This window comes from Sturnira hondurensis, unplaced genomic scaffold (genome assembly GCF_014824575.4).
Source record: "Sturnira hondurensis isolate 20B ecotype Veracruz unplaced genomic scaffold, ASM1482457v3 Scaffold0020884, whole genome shotgun sequence".
NCBI lineage: Eukaryota > Metazoa > Chordata > Mammalia > Chiroptera > Phyllostomidae > Sturnira > Sturnira hondurensis.
The window spans coordinates 1,665,359-1,683,729 of NW_028093515.1; the positions used below are offsets into that span (position 1 = coordinate 1,665,359).

General features: G+C 43.8%; 1 protein-coding gene across 6 annotated transcripts in view; it reads right to left on the reverse strand.

Moving 5' to 3' along the window:
* Positions 1-18,371, reverse strand: part of CEP89 (centrosomal protein 89) — an 84,197-nt gene that overhangs the window by 64,202 nt on the left and 1,624 nt on the right. For all 6 annotated transcript variants that reach the window (XM_037030756.1, XM_037030754.1, XM_037030757.1 and 3 more), the window contains exons 2-4: positions 15,988-16,094; positions 9,255-9,413; positions 4,279-4,465 (exon numbers count right to left, since the gene is read on the reverse strand). In XM_037030756.1, coding sequence (XP_036886651.1) covers positions 4,279-4,465; positions 9,255-9,413; positions 15,988-16,094 — 453 coding nt within the window. The remainder of the gene's footprint in view (positions 1-4,278; positions 4,466-9,254; positions 9,414-15,987; positions 16,095-18,371) is intronic.

The window sequence follows — 18,371 nt, forward strand, 5'->3', positions numbered from 1 at the left end:
CAGGGCAGGAGAAGCTACTGGGAGGCACTTGTGGAGGGTCTGCCTGCCTCATCCGGAATCTAGCCTGAGCACCCGCAAAGGAATTAAAGACAGCACAGGCTGACACAAAGACCCCAGAAAAGAGATACAGGATATCAAGAAAAGGGATGAGGCCACAGGCAGGTGTGAAAAGGAGGCTGGCAGAACTCAAAAAACAAAAGAAAAAAAATAACACTAACACAGACGTAGAAGCGATCCTGGAAGCACTAAAACACAGTGACAATGTGCTGACACGCGGAGGACACACTAAAGAAAATCACTTAAGGTGACACCGAAAAGAAAAAAGGGACAAGTGATTACAGAAAAGATAATAGACATGGAAGACAAATAAAGGACATCCAACAAACGCATAACTAGTCATCTCACAGGAAAACAGAATGAATAGACGACAAACATAGCCACAGATAAAATAGGGGAGGAAATAGTCCCTGGAAATGAAAAAAGAAATGAAAACCTTTGCTGAATGAAATTATAAAATAATTCTCAGAAAAAATAACACAAAGTAATGAACCACAGTTAATTCTAGTGATATACTAAACTTCAAAGGCTAAAGAAAGAACTTACAAAGGTATCAGGCAGAAAGGTCAAGTGACTTGAAAGTAAAGCAGCCTGTAAGTCCTTCTCAGCAGTCCTCTCAGGGAGGGTTAAGTCCCCCGCCACACAGTATCAGGCCACCTGTACCCTTCCCTTATAACACTTATCGTAACTGTAACTGATTACGATTAATTGTGTGACTGTGAACTCTGTCTTATACTGCTTCTCCAGCACCTGGCGCATGCCTGGTATTCACTGGATGTTCAATAAATATTTGCTGGATCCTTTAGCTGCCCAAAGACAATCTCCTCCCCAATGCAGTTCTATATAGGATGAAGAAACTGAGGCACAGGGAGGTTATCTGACTTGCCACAGCTGTATCCGCCAAGTGGGAAGTAGACAGGCTGGGACGTGACCCCAGGTCCCTGAATGCCTGTGGCGTTGCTCTGTCCACTGGGCTCGAGCATTGTGTAAGCGGACCACGAAGTCAGGCACCCCAAACCCTCCAGCCTTACTTTTGGCGGCACCACCAAAAAACTACTGAAAACAAAGAAAATGGATTTTCTTTCCATTTGTCAGGCCGTTTCTAACCAGGTGCACCTGTTACATGAGATGTTTGCCCACACCACCTTGAAACTGGGAGGGCGTGACGCACGGACCTAGATCCAAATTGCCTGCTTGGGTTGGCCTGTTTTCTTGCCTTCCTGGTTTTGACAACTGTTTATTTCAAAGAAAGTATAAATGATTCATAAAAAAGGATAAAATTATAAATTATTTACCCCAGATTATAGAATGTCCACGTAAATACAGGGAAGGCAATTTTACTTTTACCTTTCAAATTAAAATGTACCTCACAGACAGTGTCTCTGTGTCTCCTTCAGAGCTGGTGCCCTCTAGTGATTAAACAGCAGCTCTACATGCTTCACATGCCCATTTTTTCAAAGGTATATTTTGTAATCATATAACCAATTTAAGAATACTGAGCCTGTTTCAAAAAAAGCTTTAGGTCTATGAAATATTCTCGGTAGGCAGAAGAATTGTAAACACAAAATTTAATTCTTACTAGGGAAAACTGGTCGTCCTAGTCTAAATCCTGCCTTTGCCACTGGGTGCTTGCTTGGCTGGTGGACTTCGGGCAAGTCATTTATCCAGTCTTGTCACACACTTACCTCAAGGGTGTGAAGTAAGTGAAATGGCATATAAACTGCCTAACATATATGTATATATTTTAAGATTTTATTTATTTATCTTTAGAGGGGAAGGGAAGGAGAGGAGAGAAACATCAATGTATGGTTGCTTTTCATACGTCCCCTGCTGGGAACTGGCCCCTGCTGGGAACTGGCCTGCACCCCAGGCATGTGCCCTGACTGGGAATCGAACCGCGATCGTGTGGTTTACAGGCCCGTGCTCAATCCACTGAGTTACACCAGCCAGAAGCTGCCTAACATATATTAATGCTAAGAAAATATCAGTGTGTCTTCCTCCCCCTACTGTCTACCAGCCTCCAGAAAAAAAAAAAGTGTAAGGCTGTGGGAAATTGAAACCCCTTTTCATTCATGCTGTCTGCCGGGTTCCTGGGTTGTACAGGAAAAGACTTGCCTGTTATACAACAATTTGGAGGTTGGCATGCAAATACCGCTGGTGGGAAACAAAAAGGGAACAGCTCTGGAGAATAGGCTGGCAGATATCTCATAATGTGAACCAGCACATGTACCAAATGTTCAAGAAAATAACCTCAATGTGCATCAGCAGTTGAACAGATCAAGTAACATGGATCCATCTCCAAACTGCAATGTCCAGTAGAAAAGAGCCAAGAGGTGAAATGACTGGTTCAGTATGGTGACTCTTGTACATTAAAAAGAAAAGTACTATATTTGTTTACTGACACTCATTTGTGGTAAAAGAGTAAAAACACGCGGACTTCTAAAATGCATTCCAAATCCAAGAGACGGCCATCCCTTCCAAAGACGGAAAGGGAATGGAGACAAAGAGAAAATCAACCCTAAGTGTAATTTTATTTCTTTTATTAAAAAAAAAAATCTGCCCTGGCTGGTGTAGCTCAGTGGATTGAGCATGGACCTGTCAAGCAAAGGGTTGCCAGTTCGATTCCCAGTCAGGGCACATGCCTGGGCTGCAGGCCAGGTCCCCGGCAGGGGACACATGAGAGGCAACCACACATTGATGTTTCTCTCCCACCCTTTCTCCTTCTCTTCCTCTCTCTCTAAAAATAAATAAATAAAATATTTTTAAAAATCTGAAGCAAAAACAGGTAGGAGGTCAACACTTGTTCATTCTGGAGAATGAGAACACTACTATGTTATATTATTTTCTACTTTACAGCTTTCTTTTTTTGACTGGGTTATAGAAAATACATATGTTCAACTTTCATAGATGGTGCCAAACAAACAGTTTTCCAAAGTGGTGGCATGGACTACACTCCCACCAGCATCAGACAATTTCCCCCCAGTTCCTCACTATAGGTCGCTGGCCGCGAAGGGAAACGAGGCAGCAAGTTTCACTTCAACACATTTGAGTAATACAACTCCATCTGTTAACCTCAGTCCAAAACACTACCAGAAAGTACACAGACTGGGGGGCAACGGGAACTCAGAGCCCCGCAGAAGACCCTCCTCTGGGCTCCTGGCAGCTGTCAGCCTGTTCAGTGCTCCTTGCTGTAAAGAAACCTAACTCTGCATCCTGAAGTCTACATATGTTACAAAGTGATGGTTAGTTCAGGAAACACTCACACATGGATTCCTCCAAATAAGCTCCCTAAAACCATCTAAAATGTAATTCAATACAGTAGAGAGTAATCAACATGAATATAGGTTTATGTTGCCAGTCTATATGTGAAGTCGTTATGCTTAACATGTTATAGTGATTGTGAAAAAAGAGAAAAGAAACACAAATTACGGTGCTGTATTTGCCATTAAAAATAGGGGTCCCCAATCTCCGGGCCATGAACGAGTACCAGCCCGGGCCGCACAGCAGGAGGTGAGCTTGACAGTAATACTCTTGGACCATCCTGAAACCACCCCCGACCTCCATCCATGGAAAAATCATCTTCCACAAAACCGGTCCCTGGAGCCAAAAAGGTGGAGGACCGCTGAAGTAAGGGCATGGCACTATCCAGTTTCAAACCCCTAGAACAGAGTTTAAACCAGAGCAGCTGGACTGTGGTGGAGAGATGGGCTCCTTCAACCTCTCTGTACCTCAGTTTCCCATGTGTGAGAGGGTCATAAATGGAGCCTTACCTCACTGAGATAGTGGGAGATAAATACACGTAAGAGCTTGAAATAGACACTCACTGCATGGTAACCACTCAAACGATGTCAGCTAGTATAGAGACAAATGAGAATACGCCTTTCGTCAGGCATGAGTTTGAAGAAAGGTTACAACTATGTACACTGATACTGTAAAAGCAATAGGAAAATTAGCTTTTGAGGTCAAAGAAAGAAGCAGGATTACTTAGCATCAGATGAAAATCTACACTGAACATGTAAAGATGTTTGTCTTTGAAAGGCAAAGAAAAAGCTTTAAGTTTTAGCCTCGCCAGATAGAAAACAAGATTGGACACATTAAAAAAATATGCGGAAAAAAGAAAGCCGTCAAAAGTAGGAGAGAGAAAAGAAAGTCCTCACTTATACACAATTTACTGTGAGTTAAGGTCAAGGTGCAGAGGAAATTCTGCCGTGTGACAAGCACCTGATTCCTGCGTGGCGTGGCGTACACAGCGTCGCCGAGACCTCCTTCTGCTTTATGAGCACTGACGTCCTCCAGCTCCTTGTAGCTGGACACCAGGCACGAGTCAGTGTCCTCCTCCTCCCCATAGCCCAGCATCTCGAAGGATGGCAAAGAAGTTCTTCTTCCTGTCTCCCTCTGCCCATTTGGTCTATATCAGAACATTAAAGAGACAAGTAAGCAAATAAACCAGCCACTTACTTCACATGAGTATATACACATGCATGTAAAGTGCACTGCCTCTGAGCCCGCACCACATAAATATTGTAACTACATTACAAAATACATAGAAACTAAAGGGTTAAGTCATCCTCTATCCCATCTATCGGTACACTCGTTAACATTTCTTTCTAGGTTTTCACTGAGGTTCTTGTCATTATTGTCGCTGCATACAATACAATCTGCCTCTTTGTTAACAAGTTTTTAAAGTCGTAATGTTATAAAGACTCAAGTAGTTAAACCAGTTTAGTCATCCATTTCCCTTACTAGGAGCCCCCCTCCCAATTTCCCCTGTTATAAATGACTGTACGTTAGACATCTACGTGCAATAATCTCTTCTGGTTTTAGGATCAGCCCTGGAGAGCCACCGACCCGACGCACTCTGCTGAGTCCAGTGCTGCGAACCCTTTACGGGTCTACACGCGCATCACACAGCCCATTTCTCAAGTCACTCCTCCAACCTGTGACGACAGTGGGAATGATTTTCTACAACCTGCCCAGAGAGTTTAAATCATGTAAATCTGCATATCTTACTGAGAGTATTTTTCCATATATTTGTGTGCAAGCCTTCATTCCTGTACTGTGAACGGTCTGTTCTGTACACTTACCTACTTTGTCCATTTATCTACTTGGCTTCTAATATGTTCACTCCAACTTGAAATTAAGTTTATCTTCTAGTATTAAAACCCTGCCTTTGTATTTACTACAAATATTTTTCCTGTTCTATTAATTTTTTTAAATATACGTGATTTTTATTTTATTTTTTTAAATACTTTGTTTATTTTCAGATGAGGGGAAGGAACAGAGAAAGAGGGAAAGGAACACTGATGTGTGAGAGAAACATCAGTTACCTCTCCTGTGACTGGGCCCACACCCAGGCACGTGCCCTGACCGGGAATCGAACTGGCAACCTCTTGGTTTGCAGGCTGGTGTTCAGTCCACTGAGCCACACCAGCCAGAGCTTAACATACAGATGATTTTTAAAAATTTTTTAACCTTCTCAATTCTTAGCTTAGGAGTAAATAGCAGTTTTGATATGACAATATAGGATTTCATGGTCTTATTTACGTAAAGATACAAACCAATCCTTTAATTCAGTAGAAATTTATTTTGGCATATGAATCAGGCAAGACTCAAAGCTGACTCCCCCCCAAACTGCTCATCAATATACTGTTGAATCCTTTCCATCCCTTTGATCTGTGGGGCTGCCTTTACTGGAGGTTCAGTACGCTCGCCAACACCAGGTTCACCGCGGGTGGTCGTGCACACCTCTCTATCACTGAACCACTGCCCTCTGCACTAACTATTTCAACTATAGGTTTTAAAACACAGGGTCTGAACCCTGGCTGGTATAGCTCAGTGGATTGAGCACGGGGCCTGCGAACCACACTATCGAGGTTCGATTCCCCATCAGGACACAGGCCTGGGTTGCAGGCCAGTTCCCAGCAGGGGACTCACAAGAGGCAACCACACATTGATATTTCTCTCCTTCTCTCCTTCCCTTCCCCTCTAAAGATAAATAAATAAAATCTTTAAAAAAATAAATAAATAAAACACAGGGTCTGACACAAATAATACCCCTTTTTATTACAAAATCATAAGCATGTAATTCTGTAACATAATAATACCATTCAAGCACACCATACGACATTTTAGGTGAAATGTTCAAATTAAAACTGTAAATTACAACACCCATGTTATTACCCTACCAACCACACTCAAGCAGGTGTTACTTCTGCGGGACTCCTTATAATGGGGGTAGAGCAAAAAAGAAAAAAACAAGAAAGAACTCCCGGACACAGACAACAGTGTGGTGATTACAGGTGGTGGGGTGGAGGTGGAAGAGGGTATGCAAGGGATAAGTGGTCATGAAAGGAATACAATCAAATAAAGTATATATGTGGATCCCGCCTATCCCCAGGATCAATATTGTTCCTTTCTGAATTTCACCTGATAGTCTTAACTGCTTATGCTTTTCTATACATTTCAGAGTCATGTCCTCATCTTTAGTTCTTAGTCACCCAAAGTGTAATTCTTACCAGGAGAAAAAACCAGCTATATTCAAACACCTCAAAATGGAGTCAAGATTAAAACATAAAAACCAAAAATATAAACATAGTCCAGGAGAAAAAACACGAGCATTTATATCATGCTCTTGTAGGAAAGGTTCTTCTAGATTTGACAATCATGATGGAAAGAAACTACAAAGAAAAGACCGACAGCTCTTATTACATAAAAAATACAGAGTATTTGGTATGTAAAAATATAAACAAAAACAAAAAACAAAATTGAATAAACATGACAGATAAAATCTGGCCATGCCCCCCGCCCTNTTTATTTTGGCATATGAATCAGGCAAGACTCAAAGCTGACTCCCCCCCAAACTGCTCATCAATATACTGTTGAATCCTTTCCATCCCTTTGATCTGTGGGGCTGCCTTTACTGGAGGCTCGGTACACTCGCCAACACCAGGTTCACCGAGGGTGGTCATGCACACCTCTCTATCACTGAACCACTGCCCTCTGCACTAACTATTTCAACTATAGGTTTTAAAACACAGGGTCTGACACAAATAATACCCCTTTTTATTACAAAATCATAAGCATGTAATTCTGTAACATAATAATATCATTCAAGCACACCATATGACATTTTAGGTGAAATGTTCAAATTAAAAGTGTAAATTACAACACCCATGTTATTACCCTACCAACCACACTCAAGCAGGTGTTACTTCTGCGGGACTCCTTATAATGGGGGTAGAGCAAAAAAGAAAAAAACAAGAAAGAACTCCCGGACACAGACAACAGTGTGGTGATTACAGGTGGTGGGGTGGAGGTGGAAGAGGGCATGCGGGGGGTAAGTGGTCATGAAAGGAATGCAATCAAATAAAGTATATATGTGGATCCAGCCTCCCCTCAGGATCAATATTCTTCCTTTCTGAATTTCACCTGATGGTCTTACCTGCTTATGCTTTTCTATACATTTCAGAGTCATGTCCTCATCTTTAGTTCTTAGTCACCCAAAGTGTAATTCTTACCAGGAGAAAAAACCAACTATATTCAAACACCTCAAAATGGAGTCAAGATTAAAACGTAAAAACCAAAAATATAAACATAGTCCAGGAGAAAAAACACGAGCATTTATATCATGCTCTTGTAGGAAAGGTCCTTCTAGATTTGACAATCATGATGGAAAGAAACTACAAAGAAAAGACCGACAGCTCTTATTACATAAAAAATACAGAGTATTTGGTATGTAAAAATATAAACAAAAACAAAAAACAAAATTGAATAAACACGACAGATAAAATCTGGCCATGCCCCCCGCCCTGCCACAAGCTCTTAAAGCCCTCAGGGTCTTCCTGCTTCCAGGGGCAACACCCAATCTCAGGTGGGACGCCACAGGCCTAGCCCCTGCCCGCCACTCCTGCTCCATCTCACATGACCGCCACCTCACTCAAGTTCTCCCAGACAAAACATCTGCTTCTGCTGCTCACACGTGTCCCACTCCCTCCCTCTCTGTCTTAGCCCAGCACTGACCCTCTCCCCTGCGCTCAAGCTGTTCCCACTTGATTCCTATAAATTCCTCGGTGTCCCCCTCAACACCCTCTTCCTCAGGCGGAAACCCTCCTGACCCCCTAGCCCTAAGTTAGCACTAACCCAGCTCAGGCAAGAAAGGAAATGACATTAAAGAAGAAAAGTTGTAGTACAGATGCCAACAGAGGTCAAATCAATATGAATGTTCGAGGGGCGGCGTATGAGAAGTGGTGAGTGACGGCAGTCACCAGCCGGGCTGTGGCACAGAGTCTCCAATGAGGCCTGAAAGCGGCACTGAATTCGCCGGCTCTGAGCCGCCATGAAGATGACCAGTGCATTCAGGAGCCACAATTTAGTAAGACCCACTGCAGAGAAAACTGTGATACAATTCAAGAACAATGTCCTGACAAGGAGGGGCTGGACAGAAGTACTCCAAGTCATGAAATCCAAAGACCTACAGCCAAGATTGCTCTATCCAGCAAAGCTCTCATTTAGAATGGAAGGGCAGATAAAGTGCTTCTCAGATAAGGTCAAATTCAAGGAGTTCATCATCACCAGGCCCTTATTATATGAAATGTTAAAGGGACTTATCTAAGAAAAAGAAGATAAAAATACGAACAGTGAAAGAACAGCAAACTCAGTTATTAACAACCACACCTAAAACAAAAGCAAACTAAGCAGACAGCTAGATCGAGTGGAACCACAGAAATGGAGATCACATGGAGGGTTAGCAACAGGGGAGTGGGAGGAGGAGAGTCAGGGAGAAGGTACAGAGAATAAGTAGCATAGATGGTAGGTAGAAAATAGGCAGGGGGAGGGGAAAGAATAGTATGGGAAATACAGAATCTAAAGAACTTGTGACACATGGACATGAACAAAAGGGGGAGAATGGTGGGGGAGGGGTGTGCAGGGTGGAGGGGAATGAAGGGGGGGAATGGGACAACTGTAATGGCATAATCAATAAAATACATATTTTTTTAAAAAAGAACAATGTCCTGAAACAGTGTTCCTTTGACACGAGTGACAAAGCTCCAGTCCTAATCACATGCACGTACAAGCACACACACATGCACGTACAAGCACACACACACACACATACATGCGCGCATATGCACGTACATGCACATAGGCGCCACCCCTCCTCTGCCCTGAAAGGAAGCAAAGCTAGATACGGTCCTTACCGCTGCCTCAGCTCTGAGGTGGTGGCGTAGGGCTCGATGAAGCTGTCATCTTCGGCGCGGGTCAGGTCACTATCAGACTGCGATCTCCGACAAGGCTGAGGAAGGGCAACGGTGCGGCCAGTCAGCGTTGTTGCTAGAATGGCCGCAGCCAGAGCAGACCTATGGACAAAAGCATGCTAGTGAGCTGGTGAACTAAGGGTTAAACAACAGGACACACGAATTAATCAAGGAATAGCTTCCGTTCCACAACGTTTAGCACACACCCAACTGACCACAGGCCTGCTGTCTGTTATGTGCCATCAAACAACCTCATTTCATGTGCACGGCAACTGTAGGAGTGGATATGATTATCACCTCCATCTTGTACATAAATGACACGCCCAAGATTTTTTAGCTAACATGAGATGGAACCAGGTCTCCAATCCAAAGAGTCTATATTTAAATGGTTTTTCTATTTAAATAAAAGATCAGAATGAAAGAAAAGGAGATATAAAAATATAGAGAAGGCTTTAAAAGGCAAATTATTCAAAACTATTATAGGAAAGACAGAATAATGGATTTACCCTCCCACCTGAAAATGTAAAACAAAACAATAGAGTTAACGAAGTCCCAGCTTACTGCCAGAGAGAATTTCCAGGTCACAGCAAAGGAAGGAGAAGCTGAGGGGGATCAGACAGATCCCAGAGCTGTGTAGATGGAGCAGACCATCCAGGAACACCAGGCAGACAGGTTCTGAAGGGCAGAGTGCCAGAAAGGAGACAGCTCAACAGCACAAACTCTGGAAACTGCAGCGGGTCCCCGTGTGTTTAGCAAAATGCCCCTCAGTGCATGAGTGTGGGGAAACTACCCAAGACTGGGGGAAGAACCACTCGGAAGGATTGGAGGAGCAGTGCCAGGTGCTTACATACAGCTGAGGTCAGTGTCTGTTCCCAACAGTCACACAGGAAAATAACTGATGGGACGTTGGGTACAGTCCTCCAAAGGTCTTGTCTCAGTAGCGGGGAGTAGCCCTAGGTTGAACACTGGTCTGGACTCCATCTAACAAATAATCAATGCAAGACACAAGAGATCAAACTGGTCCCGAGTCACTTAATTGTATCCCAGCACAAGACTTACAGGGATACAAAAACACCCAGCATTCAACAGGAAACTTGCAACAATGTTTAGTATGCAATCAAAGATAACCAGCATGCAAAGAGAGAAAAACACGACCCATAATGAAAAGAATCAATCAAAATCCCATCAGAACTGAACACGTTAGAATTAGCAGAGATGTACGTGGACGGTTACTGTAACTGTATTCCATATGTTCAAAAGCTAAGTAGAGACATGGAAGAGTACAAACAGGGCTTGAACTTCAGGAGATGAAAATTACACTAGATAGGACACACTGAAGAAAATACTCATGAAATTAAAGGTGAGACCAAAAAAATAACCAAAATGAAACACAGAGAAGAGAAACTAATTTTCAAAACAGAACATAAGTGAGACATGAGATTAAAAAACTGCTGGTGTTTTATGTTTTAAGCCACTATTTGGTGTAATTGGTTGCATGGCAACAGGTAACTAACACAGCGGCCTTCAGTCCGCACGAGGACAACTGGACACCCACATCAGAAAAAAGGAACTTGAATCCACACCTCCATACCTCTCACCACACCAGAACTAACTCAAAACAGACATTATACTTAAATACAAATCCTAAAACTATAAACCTTCTGGAAAAAAACCTCTGTGGCCATGAGTTAGGTACCAATTTCTGAGATATTACATTAAGACCATAATCTGTAACAGAAAAAACTGACAGTTGAATTTCATAAAAATTAAGATCTGTTCCTTTAACATTACTGTTAAGAGAATAAAAGGATAAGTCACAGACAGGGAGAAAATATTTGCAAAGCACATATTTGAAAAAGAACTTGTATCCAGAATAAAGAATTCTCAAAATATACTAACATGAACACAAGCAACTCAGTTTTTCAAAGTAGACAAAAGGTTTCAATAGACATTTACCAGAGAAGATACACAATGGCAAACAAACACCCGTTCAATAGCATTAGTAATTAGAGAAATGCAAAATAAAACCACAATAAGCCCTGGCTGGTGTAGCTCAGTGGATTGAGCACGGGCCTGTGACGCAAAGGGTAGCAGGTTCGATTCCCAGTCAGGGCACATGCCTGGGTTGTGGGCCAGGTCCCTAGTGGGGTTCGCATGAGAAGCAACCACACATTGATGTTTCTCTCCCACTCTTTCTCCTTCCCATCCCTCTCTCTAAAAATAAATAAAATATTAAAAATAAAGAAATAAATAAAACCACAATGACACCCACTGCATACCTACTAGAATGTCCAAAATTAAAAACAGTGGCCAAGAGAGAGAGCGTTTGAGGTCGTGCTTCGCAACGTATGTCATCAGTTTACTCAAAATTTTTTAAAAATATTTTGTTTATTTATAGAGAGAGGGACAAGAAGGAGAAAGAGTGGGAGAGAAACATCAAAGTGTGGTTGCCTCTCATGTGTCCCCCACTAGGGACCTGGCCCGCAACCTAGGCATGTGCCCTGACTGGGAATCGAACCTGTGACCCTTTGCTTCACAGGCCCGTGCTCAATCCACTAAGCTACACCAGTCAAGGCATACTCAAAATTTTTTAAAAATTTAAAAAAAGATTGGGCCTGACAGAATGCCTCCCACAAAGAAGGGTGGTAAGAAGAAGGGACCATTCTGCCACCAACGAGGAGGTAACAGAGGGCACAATACCAACACTCACAAGGGCATCCATGGAGGAAGCATTGGGAAATGCTCCCCTGAGGCATTCAAAGGGATCCAAGGATTTGCCAGGAAGGAGACAGGAACTCCAGACATGCGCGTGGCCTCCAGGCTCAACAAAGCCGACTGGGTCAAAAGAATAAGGGCTGTTCCACACCTGACAGAGTATGGCTGCCCAGAAAGCATCACGAAGATGGAGAGTCACCTACCAAGCTCTACCCACTGTCACCTGTGCACCTGTCACCACTTTCACAAATCATATGCACAGTAAATGCGAATGACAACTAAGAGCTGACCGTGAAAGTTACACACACACACACACACATGAGACCGACCAAACCAAGCGCTGGTGAGACGAAGAAACTGCTGGTGGGAGCACAAATGAATCGCCCGTAAGTGTGAGGACGTCTAGTACATGATGTAGGCATTCCACTCCCGGACATTTACCGAACAGAGATGAAAGCACACGTCCAAGCAAAAGTTTGGGCACAAATGTTTAAACATCCTTATTTCTAGTGGCCCCAGAACTGGAAACCCGAATATCCATCAAAGGTGAGTGGACGAACAAACTATGGCATGCTGGGATAATGGAATACTACTCAGCAATGAAAAGGACAAATCACTGACTTGCACAACAATATGGACAAATGTCAAAATAATTACACTGACTCAGTGGATTGAGCACAGGCCTGTGAACCAGACGATCGCGGTTCGATTCCCAGTCAGGGCACATGCCTGGGTTGCAGGCCGGTTCCTTGCAGGCTAACTACCAGCAGGGGACGCACACAAGGCAACCATACATTGATGTTTCTCTCCCTCTCTCCTTCCCCTCTAAAAATAAATAAATAAATAAATAAAATCTTTTAAAAAATAAGTAAATAATTACACTGAGTAAAAGACACCAGCCTAATTATCTTGTGTAATTCTGTTGATGTAAAATTCTAGAAATGAAGACTTATCTGCAGTGACAGAAAGCAGATCAGTGGTTGCCCGGGAACAGGGGTGAGGGTGGGCTGGGAGGGGAGTGGGAGGTGGGAGACGGGGCACAAGGGAACCTGGGGAGATGACAGGTACGGGTATCGCCTTGATTGTGGTGATGATGTCACAAGTGTCAACATAAGCCAAAGTTTACCAATTTGAATTTTAAATATGCACAGTTTATCATAGTCCATTATATCTTAAAAAACTGTTTTTAAAAAGATAAGCAATGGTCTAAATCAAAAACAGTAATAATATAGCAGTATTACACAGTTCGTAACAGCATTAGAATGTGTGACAACAATAACACAAAGGACAGAAAGAAGCCAATAGAAGTAAATAGTGAGCCCTGGCTGGTGTAGCTCAGTGGATTGAGCACGAGCCTGCGAACCACAGTCAGGGCACATGCCTGGGTTGCAGGCCAGTTCCCAGCAGGGGACTCACAAGAGGCAACCATACATTGATACTTCTCTCCTTCTCTCCTTCCCTTCCCCTCTAAAGATAACTAAATCTTTAAAAATTAAAAAAAAAAGAAGTAAATAGTATGATTCTTATACGGTTATAGTATTCTTATATGGTTACATGAAATGGAGCCATATTAAAGATTCATTTCAACGTTATCTTTTAAAAATAAAAAGATCTAGAAGTATGCCAAGATCGCTAAACCCACATAGGTTATTCTGGTTTATAAAGATTACAACCCAGGGCGAGAGTTTTGTAAAGCAAGGGGACTACAGGCATTTTCTCACCAGTCTACTGCGTGCCTGCACGACACGACACGTTCTTTTGTCTTTCTGCTTCATGATGGAATGGGAAGCTAACCCTCTCACTACTGCCGCCGCTACATGAACATTTCAGTCTAATGACACTACTTAATGGTTGTTCACACAAACACTGAAGAGCAGGACACACCTTCAAGTGCATCGCAGCAGTGAGACTGCTTGCCAGCTGTGAGACTCCAAGCACTTGAACTCAGAAGACCTCCTAGGCCGCGGAGAGGATGAAACAAAATACTTCTAGAGCACTTCTGAGAGTCTTCGGCACACAGTAAATACTAATACACGGCTATTCTGGCTTCTTTTAAGAGTCTCTCTTTATCTTTAAACTTTGGCATTTTAACTATGATGTGTCTTGGTGCGGTTCTCTTTGGATCCAACTTATTAGGGACTCTCTGTGCTTCCTAGACTTGTATATCTATTTCCTCCACATAATTAGGCAAGTGTCCTTTCATTATTCTTTTTAGTAGGTTTTCAATTTATTTCTCTTCCTCTTCTTGATACCCCTGATTTGGATGTTAGTATGTTTGAAGATGCCTCAGAGGCTCCTTAACCTATTTTTGTTTTTTTGAATTCATTTTTCTTTTTGCTGTTCTGGTTGAATGCTTACGCCTTCCTTATGTTCAAATCATTGACTTGATTCTTGGCTTCATCCTCTCCACTCCTGGTTCCCTGTAGATTTTCCTTTATTTCATTTAATGTTAACCTTCATTGCTGCCTGGGTCTTTTATATGCTGTTGAAGTACCTAATGAGTTCCTGGAGCATCCTGATAACCACTGTTTTGAACACTGCATCTAATAGGTTGCTTATCTCCATTTTTTAGGGTTTTTTTTTTTTTTTTTTAGTTTTGTTTTGCTCTTTCATTTGGGCCCTATTTCTTTGTCTCCTCATTTTGGCAGCTGCCCTGTGTTTGTTTCTATGTATTCAGTAGAGCTGCTTTGATTCCCTGTTTAGTAGTGGGAGAAAAGGCACCTGTAGGTTGTATGGGGAAGAGCCTTAGGTATTTGCTAGGGTCAGCAACTCGGAGAAGGGCTCAAAGAGGGTGCAATGCTGCTTGCTGCCTGGCCTCTGGAGTTCTGCATGGGAGGAAGCTGTTTCCTGGTACTCGCCCTGAGGCCAATCACTTCAATTTCTCCCTATATGCCACTGGTGCCCTTCCAGCTGTCACTCTGGTGCTGAATCCCAGAGGGAGTGAGTCTGAGTAAGTCTTGTGTCCATTGCAGGCCCTTTAAGAGGAGTCTCCTGTGAGTCCTGCAGTTTCGGTTACCACCCAACCCTCACTGGCTTTTCCGGCCAGAAGTTATTAGGACTTAACTTCCTGGCGCTGGAACCCTGGTCTGTATGGCCTGCTGTAGGGCTGGGGTCCCTCACTCCTGAGGTGTCCTTCCTGATTTTTATCCACCACATGTGAATATGTGACTGCTCATTCTGCATCTCCGCACCAATCCACGCCACTCTGCCTCTTCCTGTATCTCCACATCTCCGCCCCTCCTACCCACCTGGATGAATGTGGCTTCTTTAAATTCTTGGCTGTCAGTCTTCCATACAAGTCGATTTTCTGACATTTCTAGGTAATATGTGTTTCGTAGTCTACTTGTGATTTTTTCTGTAATTATGCGAGGAGGCAAGGCATGTTTATCTATACCTCCATCTTGACCAGAAGTCTGTTCTCATTGTTAATAGTCAAGTCATACACCCAGGTATCTTATAGATAAAAATAAACTAAAATTCTCCCACATCTAAAATCTTGGCGGGCACAAGAAGAGGTCTTAGATGTAAAACAAAGTCATCTATCTGATGTGTCAGGAGCACTGGAGGACGGGGGAAATCCCAGACCCTGGGAAGTGAACCTGCTCCTCGTTCCTTCCCACAAAGCAGTTCTTTTGAAAGGCAGACTTACGTTTAAAGTGAAAATTATGTGTACAATTCAAATTCATTTTAACCTACTATCAACCCAAATACTTGGGCTTTAATACTTTAAGAAATACTAACTGCATTTAATTACAAAATGTGAGAAGGCCACACCTGAAAGGGACAGACCATTATCCCACAGAGAAAACATATTAAATCATGAAACCTTGATAAATACTTCCAAGGGCATGATTCTACTAATCAGCCTAGTTGTAATCTTGCCAGTTTGAACAGTTCTAGGACCCACCACTTGGTGGCCGAGCACACAGGTGACCTCAGTACCTGCTCACCTGAGACTCACCTTGGTCTCTCTGGAGAGGGGTTGGGGCTGCGGGGAGGAGGTGTCCGGGGCACAGCTGGCTTCGGTGCAATGCTGGCTGCAGGGAGAAGGCCATGGATGATGTGTTTCTGCACAAATAAAGCCCAGAACAAACTGAACAACAAGAAAAAAATACTTTCAAAGTAAACCAGAACAGGTCATTGGTATAAGGAATGACCTAGGTTCTGCCACCACCCCTCCCTGGGCCTGAGAAGGACACTTGCACTGCCATCCAGGGATCTAGCCCCAGCCAGACGCCCGCCCCTCCCCTTGCTATCCCCTACCCCCACCTGGCCAGGCAAGCGTCCCAGCCAGGGAGTGCCACTGAAGCTGCCCATACTGGGACCCTCTCCCCCTTCCCTCCTCAGAGCAGCTTCCCTGACACCCAGAGTCACCTTGCAGCACCTTCATGTGTCTTACAGCACGGCCTCTTACGACCCTACTCACTCGCTTGCCAACCGCCTGCAGAACAGAAGCTTCCTGAGAGCAGGCAACCATCTTGCTTGTATCAACCCTGAGCTCTGGCACTTGGCACATCGCCCAGCACCTGGCTAGAGCTTAATAAAGATTTTAGGCAGTTTTGATGATGCAGAATAACAAAAACTAGTTCCCCCACACGCTGAAAGTGGGGGAGCCCTGCTCTAGGCAACTGAGAGTCTCTCAGAATTTTACGAGTACAGACCAGTCATTTTCTGTGTACCAGCCATTCATTCATTCACATCTACCAGCAGCCAAAACACCAGGATGGCAATAAAGAAACCTTGTCCTCATCCTCCAGGAGGAAGGGTCCGGAGGGAAAATACCCCAATGCTTATGGTGTGACACGGAATTATGAAATCTGCCAAGGAAAAAATAAAGACAAAATGCTGAAGTGGCCCGGGGAGGGGGAGGGTCTTCAGATCTCAGGGCAAGTGCGGGACCTCTTATGCGCCTTGGAAAAGAACACAGAGACCTTTAGACTAGGTCTTCAAACAGGGCCGCTGCTCTCATGTTTGGGAAATAGGAAGAAAAGCATTCTAGGAAGCAGGGCCAGCATGAATGAAGGAATGCAGTGAGGTATTAGTGGGTGTGCTCTGGAAATAACAAGTACCCGGTTTGCTGTAACACAGAAGCATCTGAGAGAGAGAGGCCAGAACAACGGGCTGGGGGTATGAATGGGGACTCTTTCCACTTCAGAGTTTTACTACCAGACTAAGGTGACCCTGTGGCCTAGTGAGGAGTCCCTGCTGAAACTGGCCTTGAAAGGACTAACGAGGCAGTGGTAGGCATATGGCCTGTAGAGAAGGGAGGTATAATCCAGGGGAAGAACCAGAATTTGGGGGATCCTACAGGAGCGAGGGATGGACAGACGTTCCAAACGTCCCCTGTAGTCCTTCCCAGCTCCCCAGTTTCACTTACACACCAAATCCCAAAAGCAGGCATTTACACCAGTGTCTGCTGTAGCCCTCTCAGTGCAGCACCTACCATCCTGTATTTGCCAAATCATTTGACAACCTGCCCTGGCTGGTGTGGCTCAGTGGATTGAGCGTGGACCTGCAAACCAAAGGGTTGCTGGTTTGATTCCCAGTCAGGGCACATGCCTGGGTTGTGGGCCAGGTCCCCAGTTGGAGGCGCACCAAGAGGCAACCATGCACTGATGTTTCCCTCCCTCTCTTTCTCCCTCCTTTCTCCTCTGTCTAAAAATAAGTAAATAAATTTAAAAAAACAATAATTTGACTATTTAACATCTTCCTCCTCCTCCATTCTCCAGCACTTCTCCCTCGTATTAGGGAGACTGTCGAGGAGGGGAAAACAGGGTTTTTTTTCTTCACCTCTGAATCCTCATGGGCTGGCATCCAGTAGCTCCTCCACAAAGGTCTCATGAGCTTTGCTTTGTTGTTACTGGTTTTTGTGGTTTTGTATAGAGTGAATCTCCTATAGTATGCTGAACACTTCTCACTGTAGCACTACAATCATTTCTGAACTGTGGTCCTCCTGCCTCGGCCTCTAAAACACAGGACGAACACCTGTGCATAAGTGTTGAGAACACCTATCTCAACCCAGCAGGAAAACCCCTCACGAGCAGGCCCACTCTGTTAATGACAGATAAAGGGCCTAGTGTGGCTGCTAAGCTGCTCTCTGTTCGTTCCTACCCACGAACCCAGATTCACTTTTGCTACCCCTCTTCATCCCTAGACATGTACTCAATGCTTAGCACTCAGAATTGCTTTCCATTTCCCACATAACAAAAGGCCTGTGCATCAGGCCTTTGTATATGATGCCAACACTCCCGCTCCCCCCTCCACCATTCTTGTTCCTTAGCCGTCTCACACCCCCAAGACCCAGGTCAGTTCTCCAGACTGGCTTTGCTGCCTCTTCCCTAGTAC